At 35.1% G+C, this 26,262-nt stretch overlaps 1 protein-coding gene across 2 annotated transcripts in view; it reads right to left on the bottom strand.

The window, feature by feature from the left end:
- The window catches only part of LEMD3 (LEM domain containing 3), a 41,367-nt gene that overhangs the window by 5,376 nt on the left and 9,729 nt on the right, over positions 1-26,262 (bottom strand). For both annotated transcript variants that reach the window (XM_021547445.3, XM_021547446.3), the window contains exons 2-10: positions 20,580-20,617; positions 18,160-18,226; positions 11,276-11,343; positions 9,350-9,429; positions 9,121-9,269; positions 8,388-8,489; positions 7,333-7,435; positions 6,919-7,097; positions 292-373 (exon numbers count right to left, since the gene is read on the bottom strand). In XM_021547445.3, the coding sequence (XP_021403120.2) occupies positions 292-373; positions 6,919-7,097; positions 7,333-7,435; positions 8,388-8,489; positions 9,121-9,269; positions 9,350-9,429; positions 11,276-11,343; positions 18,160-18,226; positions 20,580-20,617 (868 nt within the window). The remainder of the gene's footprint in view (positions 1-291; positions 374-6,918; positions 7,098-7,332; positions 7,436-8,387; positions 8,490-9,120; positions 9,270-9,349; positions 9,430-11,275; positions 11,344-18,159; positions 18,227-20,579; positions 20,618-26,262) is intronic.

Here is a 26,262-nt window from a genome sequence, read left to right as displayed (position 1 = left end):
TTAATTATTGGAGAAAGATTAGCCATTACTCCAAATAGTTTGACTATATGCCACATCCTTCAAGAAGTGAGCCAAAGACACAGAGCAATACAATGAAGAACAGAATTCAGACAGTTAAGATTTTTTTTATGTCTTCTCATAGATGGTAAGAACATTTTTTTTTTAAACTTGTTTTTTTTTTAACATGTCCATGTCTCTTCTCTTCTTCCAAACCCCTCTCAGAGGTAAGAAATGATCTCCCATTCTTCCAAAACAATGTAGAAATACAGATAGATAACTGTTTTTACTTACATAACTGGATCAAACATATTACGAATCTTTAGACAGGGTGTCAAGCTGTTTGGTGGTGAATTTCTTCTATCTAGATGAAATGCTAGAAAGAAAAATAAATACTAATTATTTACAGGCATAAAACCATTGAAAGAAATGCCAACTTTATACATAATTAGCTTTCTAGTTTTACTCAGAAGAAAGTTTATTCCATATATGAAAGAATTCAAGCAAATTAGTTTTGCACAGTCTTCTACCACACTGAAGAAAACATACCATATTTAGCTGAATTTTTTATACTTAAAACTTCCACATTTATGGCACTCTCTTATATCCAGGTCACATGGAAGGAATTCAGGATATTTCAGAAAATACCATATACTTGAAAAGGAAGGATTTCCACTACATCTCCATAAAAAGACAGATATACACAACACCTGGAGTAAACGTTTGGAACTGAAAGTTAACTATACAGTTCTAACAGCCTGATGAAATTTTCATTTCTTCCACTTTTGGGGCAGTTTGCTGCCCATCTGGCTAATAAATAAGGAGACCTGAAGATGCATGTTGCATTACATTTATAGTGCAGTAACATGTCAAGAATGCTCTACAAGGATAGAGCTTTTATAGCCCTAAATGATCACACATGATCAGAAGCTTCTAAAAATCTGAAATGAGCCATACCAGAGGATAAAACAAATATAAGAAGAAAAATGAAAATCAAAAACAACAGAGTAACTCAAAGCTGAACAGTGCTATGAAATATATTCTGAAATCCTAAAATAATCTAAAGTTCACAAGTTCTACTTGTCAGACACACAAGAGAAGACTGTACCATGAGAAAGGGAATCAAGGAGCACTTCAGATTGAGATAAGGCAGCTCCTTGCCTTGAGAAAGACCAACAAATCAGCAGTGGAAATGAAAGGGGATAGCCTAGTAAAACAGCTTTCAAGGCCTGAAGGAAATTTTACTTTGAAGAATGAGATAAGTAGATTCAAGAGTTTAAACATAAAATTAAAAATCTCAACAACAAAAAATGATGCTCCAAACTGCTGCTAATGCTTCTCCTTAGCAATCCTAATTTAGAAAATTTTTCTTGCCATATTCAAGATGCTACATTCCAAGGGTCAGAAGTGTCTGTTTTGGGCAGATGTCTGTGCTTCTTACTGCTGATCTTTTAAAATCTTGAAAGCCCATCCAAAATACATGAACGCTGCTGCTCTTCTGTTTGCAACCCAAACAAAAACCATATCACACAGACAAAATTAAGTCATGTGGAAGACACTGCTTGTGAAAGACAAGAACTAACCAAGAGAAAATTCACTGCCTGGAGATACTGCATAGAAAACCTCCTTTTTATGCAAATTGCCAAGACAAATGAAATACAATTACCAACTAGAAATTAGAAAAGGTAGCCTTCAATTCTAATACCAAACCTACTGCAAGTTCCCCAAGTAACTAGAAATGTTCTTATTAAGAATACGCACGCACACAGAGTGCAAGTCACCAACACCTGTAACAGCTTGGGAACAGACTTCTAAATATGCTGGTGACATTGTATCTATCTTTAAGTTGCCTATAGTTTAAGGACAAGTCCTTTTTCAATAGCACATGGTTTTGTAAAGTTTTTTGCCCCTTATTAAAAATGATACATAGGGTATACAATAAAAACTTTACAGAACTAAGCAACATTGAAAAATAGATGGACTTACCTTACTTATGGAGGTTGGCTCCAGCAGATCAAGGGTGGGGTGAAATGTCACCAGCATATTGTACACTGGGGCACCACACCATACTGGAGAAGGTGATCTGGGGTGGCCTAGTCATGGACCTGGACCTGAAAAGGTGTGGGGTTGAGGAAATTATGTGCTGATTGTTTATAACTAGGTTTATTCAGCACATGGTTTTAATCTAAGGACGAAAAATGGTGAGGTTATTTGCAGAGATCCTAGACCCAGAGGATCAACATTTCTGCAAGCTATTTAGGAACTAAAAAAAAATCCATACTGATACTTATGGAAGCAGCTAAACCACTGAGCTATCCAAAAGGAACGCAACAGGGAATTCACCCTTTAGTGAAGTTACCTACATAAACCAAACTTTGACTGTTCCAGTTTTTTTTGACTGGAAGATATCAGGTGCTAATTGATATAACTTTAGCCAGAGCCTACCATCAGCACGAGATTAAACTGCTTCTTCTAAGTTAATGTAACACTCTACCAGTAGAGAAGTGTGCCATGGGCAGTGCAGTATATGAAAATAAAGATGAACTCTGTCTTTTCTCAAAAAAACTTCTCAAAATCATGGTAAATTAAAAGTAATTTTTGCAACTTAGATGGAGGTTTTCATGTGTAAGGGAAAAAAACTACCATGGAAATCAGTGAGGTGTGAAATTAATGCTACAATAATAACTCTTAATATGTTTACCAGAAATGGCACCAAAAAGAGAGCATAGAGAAGACACAGGCAAGTCAATGCTGTACCTACACAGCAAAACTGAAAATAGCAAAATTAACTGATGTCTCTTGAACTTCATTTCACATCTGTAACAACTGATTCTCCCCCTCCCCAAAAAAAAGTTGTTTCAGTGACAAAGCTGTTTGGAATACAGTACTGATTATTTGAAAAGTTACACTGGTGTGGAGCATATAAAATATTCCTGGTAAGGCCATAAGCAGACATTCTTGCAGGACAACAGTCTAAGCTACACACTTAACTAAGCATCTCACACCTTTTTCTACATAGGTCTAAGGAGTAATGCTTACAAGATGAAGATAAAAAAGGTAGAGATGAAATAGGAAAGCAAAGACAACTTTTTGCAGTAAGTCACTGGTGGGAAAAAATTCAGGACTTTCATAAATTTCTCTTGGGCATAATGGAACACTTTCAAGAAATGGAAGCTATTTTTTTCATTCATAATGCACTTTGTTTTACTACCTTAAACTGAATATCACTGTATTATTCCAGATTTGAAGAGCAGCAGCGGCTAAACACATGTACTTTTGTCAAACCCTTTATCATTGTCTATGATGGAAGAAGTGTCTCTGGCACTGGCTTCAAAATGAACACTTAAGAGATTATAGTACAACTTGCCATACCCTTTGAATTACTAATATATTAATTGCTAATATATTAAATAGCAATTAATAATTGCTAAAGGAATTTGCAAGTACCATCACCATGGGTAACAAGACAGCCCAAAAGATGTTCAGATGTGGATTTGATGAACCTGATAAGGCTGAACACTTGCCTCAAATATAGGTAGCTATGCTTCTTTAAATCAATTTTTTTCCGTGTTAAGCCATGGATCACTGCAATTTATTAAGTACTAACCCTTCTTATCAAAGGCAAGAACACAAAGAGAAAACAATTACCTGAAAATATTAAAGTTATGCCCTTTCACACATCATGAGGTTCTTTAATACACATGGACGATATTGAAATTAATATCTTACCAAAGAGAAGAGTATGGCTGAATTGAGGTTTAATATAGTTAATTCAGCTACACAAGACAAACATAGGATGGATATAGAATTTTACAAGCAGCATGAAATCCAGTTTTCTTGCAATAGGTAAGAGTATAATTGTGGTTGGTGTTTTTTTTGTTTGTTTTTGCTCAGACAAAGGATTATGTTCTCACAAGCCAGGGAGGAGGGGTGTCATTCAAAAAAGGGAACAGGTTATCTTCCATGCTGCAGGATGAAATATCACCCTAGATGTGGTACTTCAGAGAACCTCTTTATCTCATCTCCAGAGCTGTCAAGGAACTTTAGCTTGTACTGTTAGCTTAGCTACACTGCAGCCCTGCCTATCTAGTTTTCTTCAGAACTCCATCTATCCTCCATGTGATAGGACAATTATATCTGTTCCTTCAAAAGCAAACTGAACATTGGTTCTCTCCACTGATTTAATTAAATCACTTGACATGATCAAGATTGTTTCTCTTGAATATTCTCAAGTACATTGTTTTAAAAGCATTGCATTTGTCCATCCTACAATTAGTTTACCTACTCTTTTCTTTTTAACAAATACAACTACTGTATCCAGTAGGTAATATTTCAAAGGGATAGCACCAGAATTAATTCTTATCCAGAAAAAAAATAAATATGAACTAAAATGTCAAAACACAGGTTGCATACTGAAGGACTGGACAAAATGTCACAGTGATTCTTTTACACATTGCTAACATACAGCAGGCATTATATGTCAGGCAAGCTACAGGTCCCACAGTTAAAATGCATACTATCATTCACGGATATTCTTGTATATGCCAACAGGCCTTTTTGGAAAGGGTTTCTTCTTCAATTGCACATGCTCAGGTATTGTTCTCTGCTACAGAGCACTACCAGATTGAGATCTGGTTAAAAATTGCAAACTTGAAATTTATTCACAAGATTCAGACCCAAGAATTCATTAAGATTTTCTATATGCTGAATCTGTTCAGGGCATAGCAGTCTTGAAGAGTATCTAATTTATAAACTTCTACATTCAAATATCAGAACTGGAGTACAAACTTAATTCCAGTTAATGTATACTTCCAAGAAAGGAAGACAGTAACACATACATGGAGAATTTCTAACATCAGGAAAGAAATAGCTGCGCAAAAAGCATGAGACTTATGCAATAGAACTATTTCCAACAGTCATTTGAGCACAAGGAGTGCAAAATAGATACAGCCTTTGCACGTGAAAATTGCTTTTGCCTCTGTCAGGAGCCCAAATAACCCATTGTCATTTCAGACACCCTGTTTCCCCACCCTTCTGTTGGAGCTGAAGTATGCAATTTCTATTCTTCAAAGATCTTCACCAAACTTCAAACATAACAAGAAAATTAGAAAAATTGCACTGAAAAGGACTGAAACAGAATTAATTTTGATACATCCTATGCAATACAAAACAAGAATTCCTAGTACACACTTAAAGCAACATACAGATAAAAGCCACAGCTGAGAGATCAAGTTATTCTGTCCATATTTTCAATATGCTGAAGTAGGTATCAGATGCTCCAACTGGGATGGTATATAACAGTAGCTACTACAGCAGTCTAAGAAATTTTGGAGACCACTGTTCTATTTACAGTCTTGAATGTATAATTGCAGTTGGCAAAACACCACCTGAGCTATCACACACTGAGGCATCTCCAGATGAGGAGAATCCAAGCTGATTTATAATACAGAACAGAATGTCATGGAGTGATTTATACTGCAATCAAACAGAACAAGAAAAACTGAGAGCAAATGAGCAGCAAATTGGAACTAGAGCATGATGTTTCCCAACCTGCATTGAACAATACACTATGTAGAAGATGCAAATTTATAATACATATATAGCTTGCAGAAGCTGTGTTTAATTGAAGTGTTTGAAATTCCATTGTGTCAATTCTCAGAGATGGAACAGAAACAGCTGTTTCCAAAACCCACCATTTCTGTATTGCAACTAAAGCACTTGCACATCCCTAATGTCCTGGAAAGAAAAGGTTCCACAACTCCTGGAATCCAGTTCATATACACATCTGACTAATGAAAACTCTGAGAAATTGAGAAATCAAGCAAGACGGTTGTCACAGTAGAATGCCACATTACTACTACTGCAAACAGAACCTCAAGCCTGCAGTAGCATTCACATGGTATTTTAAAAAAAGCATCCCTCATTTCCAATGAATTACTTAAAATGAGAAATGTAATGCTAAAACCAGTAGTATAAGCTTGAGAAGTATATAATGATATTTGAGAAGTATATAATGGTATTACTTTCACACTTGGGCAGAGATAGAAATTACCATTCTTTTTAAATTGCAAACCAGAATTCAAGACCTGTAGTTTCAATTTTTCATTGACCAAAAAAATAAAAGAGCAAACAAAAACCTGAAGCTTAACATGAAGGAAAGTAGAAAGAAAAACCAAGAAAGGTTTTTCAAGCCAGGAAAAATAATCACTGCACACATATAACTGCAAACCTACTAGATTCTTGCTACTTGGCTTCATGATAAAACTGAAAAGTAACAGACCAGTGAAAAATTCATGTATGACAAACTGCCTTCTCTGTTAAAGCAAATGCTTTACACCACAGAATCTGAAAAAAAAATACAGTGTAGAAAAAACATTTATGACAGAGCTAGAACATCTAATAATATTAGATGTTCCAAATGCACATTTTCCTAATTGAGGAGTCTTTTGACCTTGCAGTCTCCCTTTTAAAATAATTATCTCCTCCTCCTAACTTTGTCTTTGGGCATCTTACTGACAACTTAACCATACGAAACTTAAGTCTGCAAGATCCAAATTATCTGCTGTCATATACAACCAATTACAATACTAACAGTAAGTGTAATGCATGTCAGAATTTGACCAACTGAAGAGTATTTTTTTTAATTCACAAAAATGAAGAAGTAACTCACTTTGGCTAAATACCCACTGCATATTTCTGCAGTAGCTATAACAAAAAAACTCATTTCCCTTGAAAACAAGGCAGACACAATGCACTGAAAGTAAGTTCACAGAACCAGATAATGGAGAAATAACACTGACAGTTCATATCAATCTTTAAATGCATGAGAGAAAACAAGCTTGTTTTCAAGCAACAAAGTACCATTTGTAAGTTAGATGCAGAAATTAAGACAATTATATCTGCAAAATATCTCTTCAATACCTTGGCCTTGCCACACTTTCGAAGGTATTACTAAAATTTTGTCACATGCTGCAGAAGGTTGCATCCACTTCCAAACCAAGAACTCGGCACCACCTACTCTTCGTGTCTCTGTACGAACTCTAGATTCATTTGCTGCAAGAAAGTCAACTGCTCTGTTCCAGACTTTATTCATCTTCCTCCTTAAAAATTGAAGCAGGAATTACAAAGTTAGCATTAAAACAACCTGCATAGTTCACATCCACCATGTAAGAGAAATTGAACGCTTTTCCTCCCACCTATGCCAACAGGAAACTCCAAAATACTACACTGTGCAATCTATTAAGAAATTAAGTTATTTCTACCTGAAATTAAGTTAATGGACCAATTTATTTTTACTGGTTTTTCCCCCTTTCAGTACTTCTAGTGAGAACATACCTGTCCTGAGGTGGTATTAGAGAATCACGCACATGTAAAATTGGCATGTAAGACTGCAACTCTTTATTTTCTGAACATGCCTCGCTGTGGCTTCTTAGAACATCTGAGGAAACCATAAAAAGAAACCAAACTGTTAACTATGTGGCTCATGCAAACATTAAGAAAAGTAACACTTCTAGCAATTAACACCTACACTGAACACCCAGTTTCAATAGTTAGGTTTTTCTGGCATTTTGAAACATTGTTTTCTCCAAACCATTCTTAAAGCAAATTAACCAGTGTATCTCTGTATCCAAAACAACTTCAAAGTAAAGGAAGATAGTTCTTACAGTTACTATTAATGTATTTTTTAAGTGTTAACAAAGACGGCTATCTTTGAAAATAAAGCGCTTTCCTTCCACCTCAACAAAACTTCATTTGCAGACAAAGAAGGTAGGCACATGATTAAAACAGAACAGTTCTGATTCCTCTACCATCTCTGTATTTATCATGACTACCCATAAACAAAAATAGTAGAACAACTTAAGTAAGACTACAAGACTACAAACAGGCTAACACTGCAGCTTCAAGTAGAAAGAGGGGATTTAGTTAGACATACTATATTGCGAAAATAACTTCTGCTCAAAGTAATTAGCTAAAAAGCTGCTTTTTCTATGAAAATCCATTAAGGATGGTATTGAGAGATACCACACATTTTTGGAGTGGATATTTTAACTGAAGTTAGCTGTAAAAACATACTTTAGTAAACAAACATTGCATTTATATTTGTGTTCAATAGTAGGACAAAAAACTACCAAGTCAATGGCAACTTTATAGCCATGTTGATGTAATTCACAAATTACAAGCTTTAGGTCAAAAGTTTTGATTACATTTAAAGGATGGGGTATTTAAAAAAAAAAAAAAAAAGAGAAACAAAACACATGGATCACAATGGACCAAGAACTCTAACAGCATGACAACTAGTAAAAATGAAGCAATGTAACTAAATTAACAGTACTTTGAAAGCTTATACAACACTGATACAGATATATCAGACACAACTGAACATGCCATACCTATGATTTTCACCACCATATCATACATCTGCTTTGTTTCTTCTTCCTCTTTTGCCCAACGGTATTTCATGTAGTGTAAGACTCCCCAGACCATTGCTATACCTGCATTAACATGCATAGTACACTTTAAACAGTATTAGAGCATTGGATATTTAACAGAGTTTACATGGCATACTTCAGAAGTAGACTGAACTATCTAAGAAGCACTGAACATTCCAAAGCTAGTGAAATACACTTGTCTGTATTTTATACTCTTATACAGAACACAAACTCTTCCACTTGAAAGAACAGTTACTTCTAGGAAAACATTTAATTGTTTTAAGTACAGCTCAGTATCCCAGATCATCTTTTCTGCAGTTACTTTTTAAACATCCTGGAACAACAATGAAATATCCTCAAAATTAAGGCTATCATATTTTTACTGTTTGCTTTTTCTGATCAGTTTGCTTTTTCTGATCAGTTCAACTTGGAACTTTTGAAAGCCACAAGATACTGCTCTGGCAGGGAAAAAGATTTCCCAAAAAATTAATGACTACAGAAGCAGATGTTAACAACCATTGTGGAAATAAAGTGGTGCAATAGAAACGCAAATTAAACCCCAATTTAATCAAGATAGCAAGAGAAACTCTAAGTTTTATGGTTGAATAAAAACTTTCTCTAAACTTGCTTTTCCCCATGCACTTAGATAAATATGAGTTACAACAAAAAAAGATTGACTGTTTTATTAACTTACCCCAAAGCAATATTGATAATCTGTGAGTTACATTAACAAACGCACGGCGAAAACGACACCTGAAAGACATCTTTGGACTAGTGGATTCCAGATACTTCACATCTGACACATTAGTGACATCCATCTCATTAGGGTCATTGCTGAGACACCTATTTAAAAATAAACAGTACTTATTAAAAAGGATACATTTTCTTAGAAGAAATTATATTAGGAAATAAACACCACTTACTTTATGCCAACATCTTCTCCACTATTCAAGATCCATTGTAATGATGTGTTAAGTACACTTTCATATTCTGGATCTAAATTCTGTCAAAATACAATATTAATCAGTAATTTCATAAATAATCAGGGACTTATCATGCCAATAAAACTGAGATACTGCACAGATTAGCAGTCAAAACGACATTGTTTCATTCCTGATACTTCAGATTTTGAGTATGTGTTCAGTGCATAAAGTAAATCTATTTATGCTACAAGCAGTTCTCAGACTCACCAGCATCCCTCAAACTAAGGACTATTTGAAAAGCCAAGCCACATTCACTGCTTTATTCACGACTTTAACCTAGAGTAAGAAAAAACTATTCAGCCACTAGGCGGCGATCCCTGGAAATCTACTCCGAGAGTGAAAACTTCAACTAGACCCAAACTCCACTGGAAATGCCTCCTATAAAAGCAGTTCCATGCTCCGTTCTCCGTTCTTTTTTAAGAAGCTTGAGTAAATATAGTTCTAACAGATATTTTGAAAAAAATCCAGTATTTGTCGATCAAGTACATAGACATTGACTTTTAAAAAAATTATTTGGTATCAATTCTAATAAGATAAGCACTGCTGTCTGAGCTAAGGCTTTCTCCATAGCTCATCCTGCATGTTCTTTTGCAGAAAAAGTGATAATGGAAGTTACTGTTGTATTTGAAATTATAGTCCCCAGAAAGTTTTATTTTCACCTTTCCTCTGAACCTCACACTGGCTTAGAATTCAAGCATAAGTACTTAAGAAAAGACAGTAATGGTTTTATTTTACCTTTGAGATTAAAGTATTGAAAATTTTATCACTGAACACACAAATTCTGCAAAGCAACTGTACAGTTAAATAAGGCTTCTTACAAAACAACAATTTTTCATATTAAACTTGAGCTTTCTAGCAGAGCTAAAACAGTTATGGCAACAGTAAACAGTTATGTCATTCTTTCAGTGTAACGGATAGGCAAGACAACCAGCTCTAGGGCATCACCTTAATGTTTCCACAATGCACTGATTTTAACATATATAGATTATTATTGCCAAACCATAAACCAAGTCTTAGCAGCTTCTTTGGGATGCGCTAAAGCATTGCCCCTTTTTGTCTACTACATACATGTTTGCCAAAACATAACATTTCTACACATTTGTATATTAAATACATCCATTTAACTCCCCCCCATCCAAAGAAATTTTGCACTCTCTGCCTCTTAAAAGCTTCAAGTAGTTTTCCACTGAAGGGTACACTGATGCAGGCTAAAATAAACCCTACAGCCGTCAAGTCAAGGCAAGAGTAATCTTTTATGTGGGGAGTCAGGCAAGGCATTAACAGAGAGCGGGATTTCATAATATTGCAAAGTGATCAAATTAACAAAAAGGCCTTTTTTTGACCATTTCTATTTAAAGCATTAATGAATAGCCTCTCCAAACAGCTGCTGCCTGTCAGGGTGCTTGCACAGATCTACCCACCAACCTTCCTCCATGAAGAATGGAAAACCGTATCCTTTTCTTCTAAGTCTCAAAAACCAATACAGCGATTTCTGGAGAAGCTTCTAGATATTTCAGTATTATAAATTTATTATTTTCATGTTAGTCAACTATTTCCATCAATCCAAATAATCTCCTCGTGTTTTATTAAAAAGAGAAAAAAGCCCTGCATGTCACTGAAGCACTACTAGCTACACTTTCATTGCAATTAAGTCAGTTTCTTTTACGCTCCCTCTTCCCAAATGCTCATTACATCCCCAAATAAAAATCATATGTAGCATGTACTAAAGTCATCAGTTCTGATCATTTCCAAATAATATTCAATATTAAGACAAATTTTAGTCAATACACTAGATACGAAAACAGGCCTTACAAATTGTAACTTATACAGATCTTCTATACAGTGAAAAACAACTCATTTGCTTACTTTTAAATATGCAGCTGCCTCCTGGACGGAAAGGTTTCTTTGAATAGAGCTGCCACACTCATGTTCCCCTGGTAAAATAAAAACTTTTATTTTTATCTATTTATTGCTGCATTATATAAAATAAAATTGGTATTTACACCAAAAGCAGAACAATAGGTAGCATGAAGAACTATCAGAATACCATTACCATAAAAGTTACTGTACTCTGACTTAGCTTCCAGATAGCTTCCTTTAACTCTGAAACCTGTATTATCTTTTATAGAACCCAAGTTCCAGTTGAAATATATCCATAGTATTTCAGGCACTAAGAAGTTAGTGCATTTTAGATTGGCCTGCTCTGGTAACTCATTGCTTTCCTGAACATGCACAAAATCCCACTATAGCTTGAAATGGGCACTTTTAACATCTTCTATTGGTTTTGGAATGTGTGCAGATGTAGCCAGGAAATAAGGTATTTATATGCATAGTCAGTCCTCAGAGCAATGTACCATTATCTCCCTCATTTTCTGCTAACCTAAAGGTGCATGGTTCATGTAACAAAAAAGTAAGTAGCAAAGATAGTGACAGTCATATCAACACAAAGCCATACAGAAAAGGAAAAGGCCTAACACCAGTTTTTCATCTATCACTAGGCCACCATTTCTGAAGAACTGTCAGCAATGGCAAGTCTGATATTTCTTAAATATACCCCTAAAACTTGGCATCTGCAACTATGCTTTTACTGTGCCAAAACAATAAAATAGGAAACAAACCCAGTCTTTCACTGGCTCAGCATTATGCCTGCTTACCTTCTTTAATCTATGCCAAGTTGTACTATTCCCAAAGCTATAGCAAGGCTAAGAAAATTTAAGATACTCGTGCTTCTGTAAAACATAAACCTTCACTTATATTGGAATACACTTTTAAAAAAGAAATTTCAAGTATTACCTCCTTACACAAACAAAAATATTCAAGGCAATGTGAGCAAAAGTTAGGAAACACTAGCAAGTTATAGAGAAGCACCTTCATGCCTCACTCATTTGGAGTTCCAAAGAAATATACATTTCTATGAAGCTGAAGTCCTTCTCAGACTGCTGAAGTTTTGTTCAGTACATTTCAACAGATTTTAGAGAATTTGGCCTTGCAAGCACATTAGCATAACTGGGATGCTCTTACTGTTGGCATATAGAGAAATAGGAACAGTGTTTGTAAGAGGGCTCATATGCTAACTGGCCTAGAAGTGCTGTGGGAACTAAGCCTGTGTGCATGCACGTATTTTCAATCGAGTGCTGAGCAGAAAACAAGTTGTTCACTTGAAAATTAGCATGCAACATCTAAGACTTTCAAAGTGCCTGCGTCTACTGAGATAGCAAAACTAGACCGATCACTGCTGAAAATGGACACCACTTTTATAAAAACCCACTCTAATTTTAGAACTCAGCACCTGAATTGGAGCTATGGGCTTTTCTTGTATGTAATTTAGGCAGACCTTGGTTTTGTACAACCTAAACTGTAAAGCCTGTAAATTTACATGTGTAATCATCACTGATTTCATGTTTCAAGATTAGCAGACTAGGAATAACTATACATAATACTCATACAGTCTCTGGTGCAAACATATTGTTTTAAATCTAGAACTGATGTAATAAATACAAGAAACCCAAAACATATCTCTGTAAAAGCCCAATGTACAATTTACACCTGATATTAAGTCGTATGATATGAGCAAGTCTGACAGGTATTCCTATATTTAAGCCTTCTCTCTTGTTTGTTAAGACCTGAAGTCTTTCTGGGATCTTTTTAATACAGAGAAAGCATGTCAGTCATACTTTGAACAAAACAGCTTGTGAGAGAAGAGGGAGGATACCCTTCTGCTAAGAAGCTTTTCTTTGGTTGTTTTTTTTTTTTTTTTTAATTATCTAGATAAGCAGAAAAAAGCTGTTATGAAATAAATGGGAGATAATAAAAAGGGTGAGATTAATACACAGATGAGAAAGCAAACCAAACACACAAGCAGGAGACAGATTGTGAAAAATATGAGTTCTTAAAAAGAAGTTTCAGGGTTCATATTGGATTTTCCACTTTTTGAGAACACAGCATTGCCTTTTGTAAGAGGACAAAAGTTCCCTTAAGTAGTGGATTCCTGAATTACTTTAGTAGTTTTAAATGCTAATCTTATGTGCCTTCTTACAAGAATTACATTTATGCAGCACCCAGCCAGCACACTGACAGCTTCTAGTCGCATCTTCAAAAATCAGCAGACAGTTTCCTCTCAGTCCTGCTACTGAAATTTTTTTCAAACTGTATTCCCTCTGAAGAAGTTCAACAGTTAACAAAACCTTTGCTGCCTGGGCTCTGACAATGTCGAAGTCCCATCAATTCAAATTTCCCTCAAGCAATACTGGGGCAGGGGGGAGAGGAATAAAAATCACTTTCATCTTATCTCCCACTCTCAAAAAAAGTAAGCTAATCAGAGCTGTGGAATTTGAGTCTTGTACAAAAAGTTATTGGAGACACAGTTTCGTGTTCCAACACATCTTTTGCTGAGATCCATTTAACAGCTTTCTTCTGAGAAAGTCATGAATTTGAAAGCTTGCAGAAAGTTAGGCATTTCACAAGCCAGACAACCTTCTGTTTTACTGCAACAGCAGGATATTCCTATATGCCATTTCAGTCACTATGTTAGCTAATAGTTCTGTAAATGAAGGCTTACTTTGAATAACTTTGGTGCAATCATTAACCACTTGGCCTGGAAACCCACTTTCCATAGTCTGAGCCAAAAATGTTCCCCACTGTTCCATTTGAGGCCCTATATTCAGGAATAAAACTGAAGCACAGGCAAAAAACTTTACAGAAGCCTGCTGCAAGATACATCTGAGTTCTTTGTAAAAACTGCCCCTCTTGTTATAATGTCTGCTGTTAGCTTACTTTAGAAAGCATGAATCTTTGAGTTTAAACTTTCCTTGGGTACTGATCACCAATTTAATGGGCAATCAAAGAAACTTTGCTTTTGAAAGGAGGCAAAAAATAGCACATCCCAGCAAGAATCACAAAACTGCACTTTAGCTTATGTTAATGTATTTGGGTAAGCCACTTAAGAAGTTGAATTATTCTAGAAATACTACCAAAAAGCAACTAAAGTTTCAATACTAAAGAAATATTTATTATGTCTCAACTGCTTCTAATACAGAAATCAAGTCAGATCTTTTTCCCCATGCAGGCTAGACTATTTAAAACTGACTTTCATTTAGGCATTTAACTTATGAGCTGCAGCATATACAGGCAACAGAAATATTCAAAAATTTGAATCACTTGGTAACAAAATACAGTAGAAATCTAATATTTCAAGGAAGACATAGATTTAGGAAAAATCTCTAGCTTATAGCCTGATGTGATATGGCCACCAATACAAACTGCAAGCAGTGTACAAGACATTTGTTCAGTAGGTCTCACGTTTTCAGGTTACTTGCAGCAGAACACTAAAGTGGGGAGCTCAAGAAAAGCAGAAGCAGACCAAGAGCGAGTTAGAATGCCCTATATGCCAAAGACAAATTCAACAGAGCTCAGTAACACTTCACAACACCAGAACTTGCTAAATAGATGTTTAATTACTGGTTGGAAACAGCAGAGTATCAATTACCTGAAAACTAAAGATTAAGGAGAGTGACAGAACAGAGCCTGTGACAGCCATCAGGTACAGTAGCTGACACTTGAAATTAGTATTAAGTAACATTAGGTGTTTTGCCAGGATTTTCTTCCAGCCATGGATTTATCAGGAATGAAATTGTTACATATGAAAGCCTAATTCACCCCTGCATCTTCAAGGACCTGTGAAACAAAGGAAACTGTCTAAATCCAATAGACTGTCACACTGAAGAATGTCAAGACAAAAGAAATAGCTACCTAAAAAATCTTTTAACTACAAGAGAGGGTCATACTCATGGGTGGCTGGTTGCTTCTTCTGAATATAGTGGTTAGATTTAATTATTTTGCAAGTCTGTCTGAAAACAGATGTGACCTATTGAAGTCTCTCCAAGAAAGACCAAGATATCCAGTAATTAACATATGCTGAAGTTTCTCTAATTTTAAAAAAGCAGATATTTTGGTTTAGCAAACAGTTTTGGGTACTGACATATATACTGTTTATAAAAAGTTACTGTTTTGAAGAATGGCTAAACTATTCAAGGTAAGAACATGGGAACACAAACTTCAAGGGAGAAGCACTATATGCTCATCTAGCTCTGAGTTCCCGTGAAGCAGAAAATTACTCACTGTAGGTTTAGCAGCCAAGTAATTCTGAGAACAGTGATGCATTAAAGGAAACCTATTTCTATATTGGATAATGAAATAATTTGACAACATATTGGAGGACCACAGTCCAGAACAGGTATCTACAGCTGGAACATGGTATATTAACTCAAAATTAACAAACTTAACACACATTTTCTTCCTTAAAAAAACTTCATGTTCTGTCTTTTAAAATAAAAGCCCCATCACCTGCTCTCCATTTGAAGTTGACAAGGTAAGAAACTAGAGCAGTAAAAATAATAAGTCTGTTTTATTAAACAGTGCTAGAAACCAAATTTTGAGGGGACCATCTTTATGGTAGTCAAGATGTTGAATAAAGCTTAATAGAACAGGCTACTTCAAGTTTCCAGCCTGCCTTTTTAATATTAATAGTTATAACATGAACAAATGATTCATAGCCAAGTATGAAATGAGAGAAACTTTTCCAAGTATGTGACGGAGAGACCTGAAAAGCACCACTTTGAGTAAATCTGTATTCCTTAACTTCTCCTTTGAAGCAGTGTACTGTGCACAAGATCAATACTTAAATCCTGCATCTCCCTTGCAGCTTTCTCTGTTTTATGCTGCTTTTAAACTGCTTCCATATATTGTACCAGGTCTATGGCAATATGGTATTCAAAAATGGATGGCAGACATCTTCCTCTCATATCTTAAGAAACTTGGCATTGAGGAGAATTTCTGTCAAAGTAAAGATGGGTTATGTCCTTCTTCAGACAATGTATGAAAGCTACTCTACTGAGCAACCAGATAATCTCACATTACAGCTCCATTCTGGACTACCACTTAACTAGAAAGGATAGTTATATTTTTTGAAAGGAAGCATCTGAAGATCCTTCTGGCAAGAAATAGACTAATAAAGAATAATGCATCTTTGAGACCTGGTGAAGCAAGCAGCTGTCTTGGAGCAATCAAATTCTTCCTCATAAGGCAGACAGCTAAAGATTTGTATATGTTTACATGCTTTGAAGTAAGCCCCAGTTAATAAAAGAAAATTCCATTTCTGTTATGGATGTAAAAATTATGTGCAAAACCTTTTTATCCATGCAAGTACATTGTTTACTGTATGGCACCTAGAGGGCCAGGTGACACACATAACAAATAGCAAGCTGTTACACTCTTCAAAAGAGAGGGAAGCAGCATGATAGTGATCTAAGCAAGGAAAAGCAACAATCACCTTGAATGCTCAACTATAGTAGGGTCTATGTCAGAAGACAAAGATGGAGAGAAAGCTCCATCCTCTTGACAAATCCTCTTGTCAAGAGGATGGAGCTGGGCTCTTCTTGGTGGCACCCAGCAACAGGAGAAGAGGCAACGGGCAGAGACTGACACACATGAAGTTCCACCTGAACATGAGGAAGGATTCTTTACTGTGTGGGTGACTGAGCACTGGAACAGATTGTCCAGAAAGCATGTGAAATCTCCCTTGCTGGAGATGTTCAAGAACCATTTGGATGCAATCCTATTCCATGTGCTGGAGCAAGGAGGTTGGCCTAGATGATCCACTGTGATTCCTTCCAACTTGACCATTCTGGGATTCTCCGATGTAAACAAACCAAAATGTGTGGGGTTTGTCCAAACACCTATTTTATTCACAGCAGACACTGTAAATGGTGTGAAAACAAAATGTTTCTGCATGAAGATAGATTACTGTTGCAATTTAAAAGGTATTATAGAGCTGCTCAAGTTTCTCACTGATTTCTTATACAGCCTTGACATATTACATTGTTGACTTCATATCTGACACAGAGTTGTTTCCACATTTTTTCATGTTTGCAAAATGTCTGTAGCACCTGATAATAATGGAAAAGCCTTCTTGGTAAAACTTGCTGATGCCAAACAAATAGTTGGCACAAAGATCCATAAGACCTCCTGAACATATTATGGGTTAAATATGCAAGGATGATAAAAACAACTTAATAGTCTTGACACAGACTCAGCTGTAACTCTCATTCACCAGATGCCAAAATTATACTCACAGACTTAATTTCACTATTTCCTATGCATGCAGTTTAAAGCTGTATTCCTTACAACTCCGGATAAAACTACCCTACTTTTTACTTTGAATATTCAATAATACTATCCCTAAACACCAAATCTGACACATTATTCTATGCAGCACTTTTCATTACTATACAACTCATATAGTTAAGTTGGACATTTTGCCTAACAAGGCAATCTTGTTCAACCACTACTGTTCACTTTATTGGTAACCGTTTTATCACTGTTGCAAAATATTTTGTTTTCACCACAGTGAATTAACAACCTTTAAGAAATCCACACAGTTTTCTTCACATATAGCAAATTTAATTTAAGCCTTTTAACAAAATGAAATTACTAAAGTATTAAGGCATTGGGTCAAAAACCACACAGGATCACAATATTCAAGACCCTATCTATTAGCAAACATTGCAACAAAAGGTTTGACACTGGTAGAAAAAGACAGTGTAAGTGAACTAGAAACAGGATTTCTGGTTTCCCAAAATGGCTAAATGTTCTAAATGGCTATCAGGGACACAGTTATTGCAAATCACTATCTGAGCATGGACTTTTTGTAGCTGTTGCTATAACATTACATCACAATACTTTTTAAGTGTTACCTGCTACTTGTGCCAATTTATCATGGAGTGCATACAAGCTCTTCATCATGAGACTTATTTCATCTTCCTAGAATGAGAAAAACATATTTATGTTAAAATATGCAGTAGTACAGATGTACTTTTTTTCATTTAGCCCCAAAATCTTCATACACCATGTGGAAAAAACCCAGGGTGTACACATAAAGGTAGAAAGCTGTAACGTCTCACATAACAACAAGGATGCAGGCAATAGATTTTGAATCCAAGTATACACACTACATTGAATTTTCAGATCTTGACTGAAACTAAACTAGATTGTAGCTTGGACTCTGATGGATCTGCCAGTTAAAACCAACAGACTCTCAGCAGTACTTTGATACTACTGAGAGATTACTGAAGTGACTCAAAAGAAGTCTGTTTTGTTCGGGATGGTTTTTTGATAGCTACTGTGTAAAAATAAAAGTTTCATTCTTTATAAATGTGCTGTGACATTTTATACAAGCCATACCAAAGCCTGGTCACATTCCAGCATAAATTGAGAGCAAAGGAAAATTTTTCTTGCCTACCTTCAAACTACCATAATTTAATTTAATTTAAAAAAACAACCAAACCACCCTCACCAAACAAAAAACCAAAACAAAGCACACCAGGAAGCTGTAGACTATCTTGTTGATACTTCCTGCATACACCATAATACAAAAAAGGCTTAATTCCCAAAACAAGCATGAATATGAGATGTCATATAACTGCTACTTACAGGGGAGTTAAATTAATTAATATATCAAGCAATTTTATTGAAATATAACCAGGACCACTTTATATTATAAGGAAATATTTGAAACTTAGACAAAAAACATGTATACTAAAGACTATTCTGAAATGTTGAAGTTTTATCAAATGGCTATGACTAGAGCCTTCATTCAAGAATACTCAAAAAAATAATTTTCCAGTGTTATATTCATTTTGAAAAAAAAAAAAACTAACTATATTAGGTTTAATTCCCTGATGCACCAGCACTATTGACATAATTTTAAAATGTGAATAATCCTTTTTTTTTCTGTAAGAAAACTGCTACCAGAAAAGCAAAATACTTCTTTCATTGATCAAACAATGGACAAATTATTTCCCAACAGCACCATCAACAATTACCAGCATCACCTCACCCTATTCTGGTACTACAAAACCATCACTAAAATCAAGTTGATGTAGTTGACACTCTTCAGGAAACTAACTGAACTTATTAACTCACTCTCTGGCCAGAAAACACTGTGAATGGCAGAAGAGGAAAATCAGTCCCACACACACACACACACTACCAGCAGTACTTCAAGTTCCATTTATTTGCCAGTAGCTACACCCATAACTTCACTAACAGCTACAGTGAGATGAACATTATTGAAATATTATTGTGACCATTTTTTGTTCTAATTTACAGCTGGACCACATAAAAGAAAGAACTAAACAGTATAACCTTTGTAACTAACAAAGAATCAATGCAACAAGATTACTATGGAACAGTGCAGGAGAAACAGGATAAAGTAACATATAGAACAGGTTCTCAGGCTGAGTCCAGTGAACAAAATGCATTTGCTCCACACTAGTAATTTCATTTTGAAAGAATCCCCAGAATCTGCCTCAAGAAATTTTATTTGTTCAAGAGATTCAGAGACATATTCTATCTAAGAAACCAGCCACAACCACCTGCTTAATACACAATTATTCACTTTCTGAGAGTTCAATCCTAGACACGAAAACCCACCAATCCACCAAACAAAAAAACCAAATCCCACACAGTAAACCAAAAAAATGCCTTCCCAAGTCCTCCACAATTATCTTGCAATACTTGCTTATATATGACTAGCAAATTCAGTTCACTGTGTTTACAATTCAAGTCAGAAGACAGAACCACCTGAACGCAGGCTGCACCACTAATAATAATACAGATAGCTTCAATGACATCTAGAAAATTTTAGCCTGATATTTCAGACAAAAAAGTAAATATAGGAACAAGTAACAGAATGCAATAAAGTGAAAGAGACAAATTTTAAAATCTACTTTAACCCTTGCACTAACCCTATAACACTAAATAAGATCCTTGGGTTTCATGTCAATCATCTCTTATCAGGCTGTGCTTTCGAGGTTGAAAAGCCAAATGGTACCAGTAAGTGAAAAACTGTTAAATTTAGTCTCAATTTGCAACACTTTTCTTTTTACAAGACAAATTATGTACTTTCACTGTAGATGAAGCAACCAGCATGCCACAACCAAACCTAGTAATCCTATTTATATTGCCCAAGATGAAAAAAAATTAAAACATCAGTTACAAGAAATGCATTTATTTCCTGCATTATACTAAAATTGCATCTCTCTGAACAGATCTATAATGTTTTTATACAATCATGTGACAGATTAAAATCTCAATGTTAAGTGGTTTTACTTACTTGTATTTTTTGGAGTTCTTCACTAAAGGGATCCTTTACTGTAGAAAAAAAAAAAGAAAAAAATTAATTTGTTCTAGGGTCTGAAAAATACTAAAAAGGTATACCAACATCGTAGCTTTAAGACAACACTGTAATAGTTAAGATAAAAACAAGGTCCATAGTAAGAAAAATAACAGCAGCATCTATTAACCTTTGTCCTAAGTCTGCACTTGATAATGCAGTACAGTAGTATTTAGGTTAAACTAGAATTTTGTATGTCAACAAATTTCAGAGCTATTTGCTTACCAACAAAACTGTGCTTGCAATTTGCTGGACTCTTGTTTTAATAACTCAATTGCTTAGAAATAATTTGAAGATTTTACATTTTAGTGGACAATTTAAAAAAAGAAAATCCCTTTTTTACTCACCAATAATACATACAACAAAGCTCTACAATTCAGCATTTTTTTTAACAAGAGTGAGATGACACAATGAGAGCTCATGCACTCCCATACATATAGGTATCCACAAAACATCAAGAGTTACCCACCCTAGAATAGACTGACAATATCTTGATTTCTTATTCACAACCATGCTCAAACTGATCAGTTAATTCAGTTATAAATGGGAAATATAAGAGAAATATGCAGGTCAACCTATTAGATCAAATTCATGCCAAGATTTCTCATTTAGGAGAAATGGAGAATACAAAAGAAACTGAAGACCAACTTATAAAACAGGGTTCCCATCCTTAGTCAAATGTGAGTGAATATGGGTAAGAAACAAAAAAAAATATTTTCTAAGAAAAAATCTCATTATTTTTAAAATAATGTGATTTTTATTAACTGCATGAACTTCAGTAGCACTCTTGTGAACAAACAAGTGTTGATCTGTTTCACCTTAGTTTTGAAAGGAAGTTTGAAGTAGAAACGATTACCCTTTCTTTGCTCCTGCACGTAGCAATGATGAAATTCACATTCCTACAGTTACAACCAACAAATGACGTATAAAACAGCAGGACAATGAAAACACTTTCTAAATGAAGTAGGCTTGACTCTGCAACTTTGAAAACAAGTTTGTCCATGTACCTGAGATCAGAAAAATATTAAGCATATTACCTAGTCAATAAGCCCTTCAGCTTCTTTTGATACAGCAATGGAAAAAAAGAAACAAACCAAACCAAATCCACAGAAACACAGGGACTGGTTTTACAAATACTGTATTCAGATTTAAGATTAATTAAAGCTGATAAAAGCAGATGTTGAAGGCTCTTGCAAACCAAGCCCTACAGCACTTCACAATTTCATTCTATAGGTCCAAATTCACAGCCATTGCTTACTGGATTATCAAGCTACTAACTTTAAAAAGTTCTATGCATTTCATTCATTAACTCAACCAAACACACCCAGCACACTAGATGTTCAATTTTAACAGCCTAAAATAGGATTAAACACCTAGTTTGAGTGTTAGTTATCCAGACAAGGATAATTACAGACTCCAGGGTCAATCCTACTCAGCATACATGAAATTTTGATTGAGTAGTGGTTTTAGATTGGAAGGTGGATACAAACATAAGACACAAGAATGTGTAGATTTCAGTATACCTGTCTAACATACTTTAGCACTGATGAAAGTCAAGAAATAAACATATGTAACATTTCCATGCCTGCAAAAACACAAACTGAAAACTGACACCTGAAATTCTAGATATGCTAGGGCAGTCCTGCAATTAAATGGAGGCTATGGTGGTTAGACTTTTCCAGCATCACAATCCCAGTGTAAAATCAATCTCACATTTGGGCAACTTCTTATTTACATAAATTACACCTTGAATTTGTTATGCAAGCCAGATGAGATGTCAATGTTTGCCTCTCCTTCACAAATACATAGTGGTTACAATGACCAAGAATACCAACCACCTCTTCAAATACCTATCACAAATATATAGCAACCTTTAAAACTCCTTATTTTAACTCACACTGTAGGATTTCCATGAAATCCCACTGAAGTCATTGATGGTTATCGTTAACCAAAAACCGAAGTACATTTTATATATGATGCTATTTAGTTTAGCGTGACTAGTGCCTTGAGAGGCAAGTACACAAAATGCAACTGCAGCAATTTATCAGTTGCATATGCAATTACAACTGTTAATCAATCTGCCTTTATTTACCACATAACCTCAATTCATTTGAGTTAATAAGGCCACTCCTTAACCTCTTCAGTAATTCCTCTTATGAATACACCCTTCTTTCTTTTGTCCAGAACCTAATCTCTTACTAAATCCTCCCACATGCTTCAGTTACAGATGCAAAGTTCTCACCTACTCCAACATGCCTAAGGTATTTCAATATATTACATCAGTATTATTGGTTCAAAAGCTTCCTTGACAGTTCTTAGAATATGCAACTATATTTGTAAGAGTGATAAATTCTTATTCTACAAAACTAAACATTAAATTAAGAATAAATTATTAATATAAGATTTTTTTTATCTCAACATATACTTCCAAGGCTCCTCCTCAAAAAGAGTTTGAGATCTCTACCATGCAACAATTGCCAACCTTGAAAATAGTCCATCAAGCTCACACTATAATGGAGTTCAAAGAAAAACTTCCTATCTACTTATGCTACAAAGTGACAACATGTATCCTTGTACCAGAGGAGAGTAATAAAGACTATTCAGCCCTTCCATAACATTCATGCCTTCACTTGATTCATCACTCATACACATTTGAGAGTACTCTTCCTCCTTGCTATAAAAGCCACCTCTGAACTTTTCTGCAGCTTAATGCTCCTCCTAACATTTTACGGTGACATTTATAACGGAACCACTGTAATGCCATAATTTTTTCTGAAAGTACAGATAATTTGATTTTATAGATGAAAGAGCAAAAATCCAATGCAACTTTAAGGAGCTGTACAGCTTCAGCTACAGAAACAAGAATGATCGCAATTATTCTGTAAGCAGCTCATTTCTCAGTGTGATAACACAAAGCATCAAATACCATTCATCAAAAGGATTCAGAGACTGTGCACTATGGCAAGTTAGCAGCTTCTGGAGAAACAAGAATCTTCCTCCCTGCAACTTTTCTCCTCCTCATCCACCAAGCCACAAGCAGACTAACCCCAAAACAAAAGTAGTAAAATTTCAAAAGTCTGTTTTACAAAGATGTGTTCTGCATGCTTTCCATCAGATTTTTTTTCTTCTTAAAACAAATACATTAGTTGGATAATGTACTGCTACCAGAGTAAGAAACAATAGTAGAAGCACTGCTATCAGAAAACATGATCTCAAAAAGAAGTTTTCAATAATTTTACAACCCAAGAATTTTCAATGCCAGCTAACACATTTGTAACTTTTTCTAAGTCTAGGATCAAGGTCTGACTTGACCCAGCGACATACCGTGTATGTGTCAAGAACAATTCCAAAACATTGTCTCTCAGAACTCCTAAACCTTAAAATGCCAGAAAAATACCAAATAAACAAGTTACTGCACAAAACGTTATTCCAGAATCCATATTTCAAACTTCTTAAATAAAATAATCCTGCCTTTATTTTCCTATTTTCAATTATTCAATGCTCAAAACAGATAAGCAATTTTGCATTACCTTCCAGCTTCATATGTCTCCAATTCAGGTAGAAAACACTTCAAACCAGTAGGCTAAATCTCTCTGCTTTGATTTTACAACATCAAATCATACAGCAACTTCTTCTGTACAGATCATCTTTGTGTGCTTTGGAAATAGTTTTTGTATTTCTACATGAGTACATCATTACAGTTTGAATACTCCTTGTCTGTGTCAATTTTGAAGAGCAGCATAATGTGCCACAAAGATTAGCAAACTCTACAAATGGCTGAACTTTTCCTTAACAACTAGTCACTTTTTCAACTGGCTCAGTTTAAACCTCTTTTACTGATAGTTTTTCCAACCAAGATAATTTTAATTCATTCTGTTTGTAAGTGATGTAACGATTGATGACATAACCAACAATTTAATATTGTTCACTTCTTTAGACAAAGCCCCCATCAAAAGAATTAAAACAATCATATTTGTGATACACCCTTCAGACACATTTTCTAGCACCTCTGAAAGTAAGAGTCTTCATTATTTTAGGTAAAAGGGTATGAGCTACCAGAATCTCTCTTAAGAGTTTTCACTACTTAAAAACTAAAAAGCCCAACAAATTACAGCAAAATAACCATCTCCTTTGTTTAACTGTATCACCCTTTCTAGAAAGGTTCAAATCTACTCTTACCTACTTAAATGCTAGTTAGAATAGACCGGAATGTTGAAAGGTGCTCTGCGACTCATGCAAATTTAATTAATATTAAGAAGAGACAAGTATTGTGGGAAAGCTTCTCATCAGTTTCACTAGAAGAGTAACATTAGTTTCATTCTAGTACTCATATTAGTGATCAGAAAGCCTAGAAATTATAAAAGCTGTCAGTTCTTAAAAATATTTAAGGAAATATTTTTTAGTAACAGTATTTGCACACATGCTCTTTTGCATTACATTACAAAACATAGAAGAAACAGCTATCTCTGTTCTATTAGGGAAAATGGCCCAAAAGTGCATTTGTCATGCACTGTAAAAATTAGATTAAAATCACATACACAGAGTATTCACTACAGGCTGCTGTGTATACATAGGAAACAAAAACCCCACCACTGTTCTTATGAGCAGTTGCAAAACATTAGACTTCAGACACATACCAGCATTTTACTATGGGTTAGAATAGGCTTCTGAAATAGCTCTTCTGCATTCTTCTGCACCTCTCCCAAATATTTTAGCTCCTTACATTTTATAAGGTCAAAAAATACCCACCACTTCAACAAATGAACACAAATTTAGAAAAAAGGAGACGCTCCATCTTGAAAGCATAACACATTTTATGTCAAACTAAGAAGTGTTCTGCTTTCCTCAAACTCCAAAGTTCAAAGTGGAAAGTAAACTAATAAGGCAAGTGTTATTGAAACACAGAAGGTTTAAAAATCAATGGGAAGTTGCAATTAAATATTGAATCTACTGTCATTCTGCCAAGGGGCCCGGTTTTGATAGAAATATCTTGTGATTTCGTATAAGTAGTAAGGATTTCTGTCTTGAAGAGTTTCCAAAATAAAAACAAAGTTATAACCTCTTCTCCCAGACAGACTTCAGTTACAAAGTACTAGTAATAGTATCAACAGTTTACAACATCCAAAGGTAACATTCAATCACGATTACAAAGTCAAGATACAGATCACAGGAATTTTTCATTTTAAAAACTGCAGTTCTGTTGTGCCTCTGTCCTTTTAATCATTCAGCACACATTGGTGTATCAGTGCTTCTACACTAAGAGCAGCAGTACTGCTGAACAATATATTTACAAAGCCTGAACACAACAGCAGAACTCTGAAAATAGGTGCTCTATTCAAGACATACAGAGCTAGTTGCTAGCAGGTTTCTTGGCATGACAAAGATGAGCATTCGCTGAGGAAACAGCAGTCAGTTTACAGCAAGTATACATATGAGTTAAGAGAAGAAAAACTGCTCACCACATACCATAGAAGTTCGAAGGGCTCAAAATCAGGACGAGCTCAGCAGTAATGCACAACATAACACTTGACTGGACATGCATAACATCAGGCAATATTGAGTTACAGCCATTTTTACTCCCCTGGACTAAGACTGAAGAGCTGGCTAACCTTACAGGCTGTCT

The sequence above is a fragment of the Lonchura striata genome, chromosome 5 (genome assembly GCF_046129695.1).
Source record: "Lonchura striata isolate bLonStr1 chromosome 5, bLonStr1.mat, whole genome shotgun sequence".
In the NCBI taxonomy this organism is placed as follows: domain Eukaryota; kingdom Metazoa; phylum Chordata; class Aves; order Passeriformes; family Estrildidae; genus Lonchura; species Lonchura striata.
This window is presented reverse-complemented; position numbering and strand designations above follow the sequence as displayed.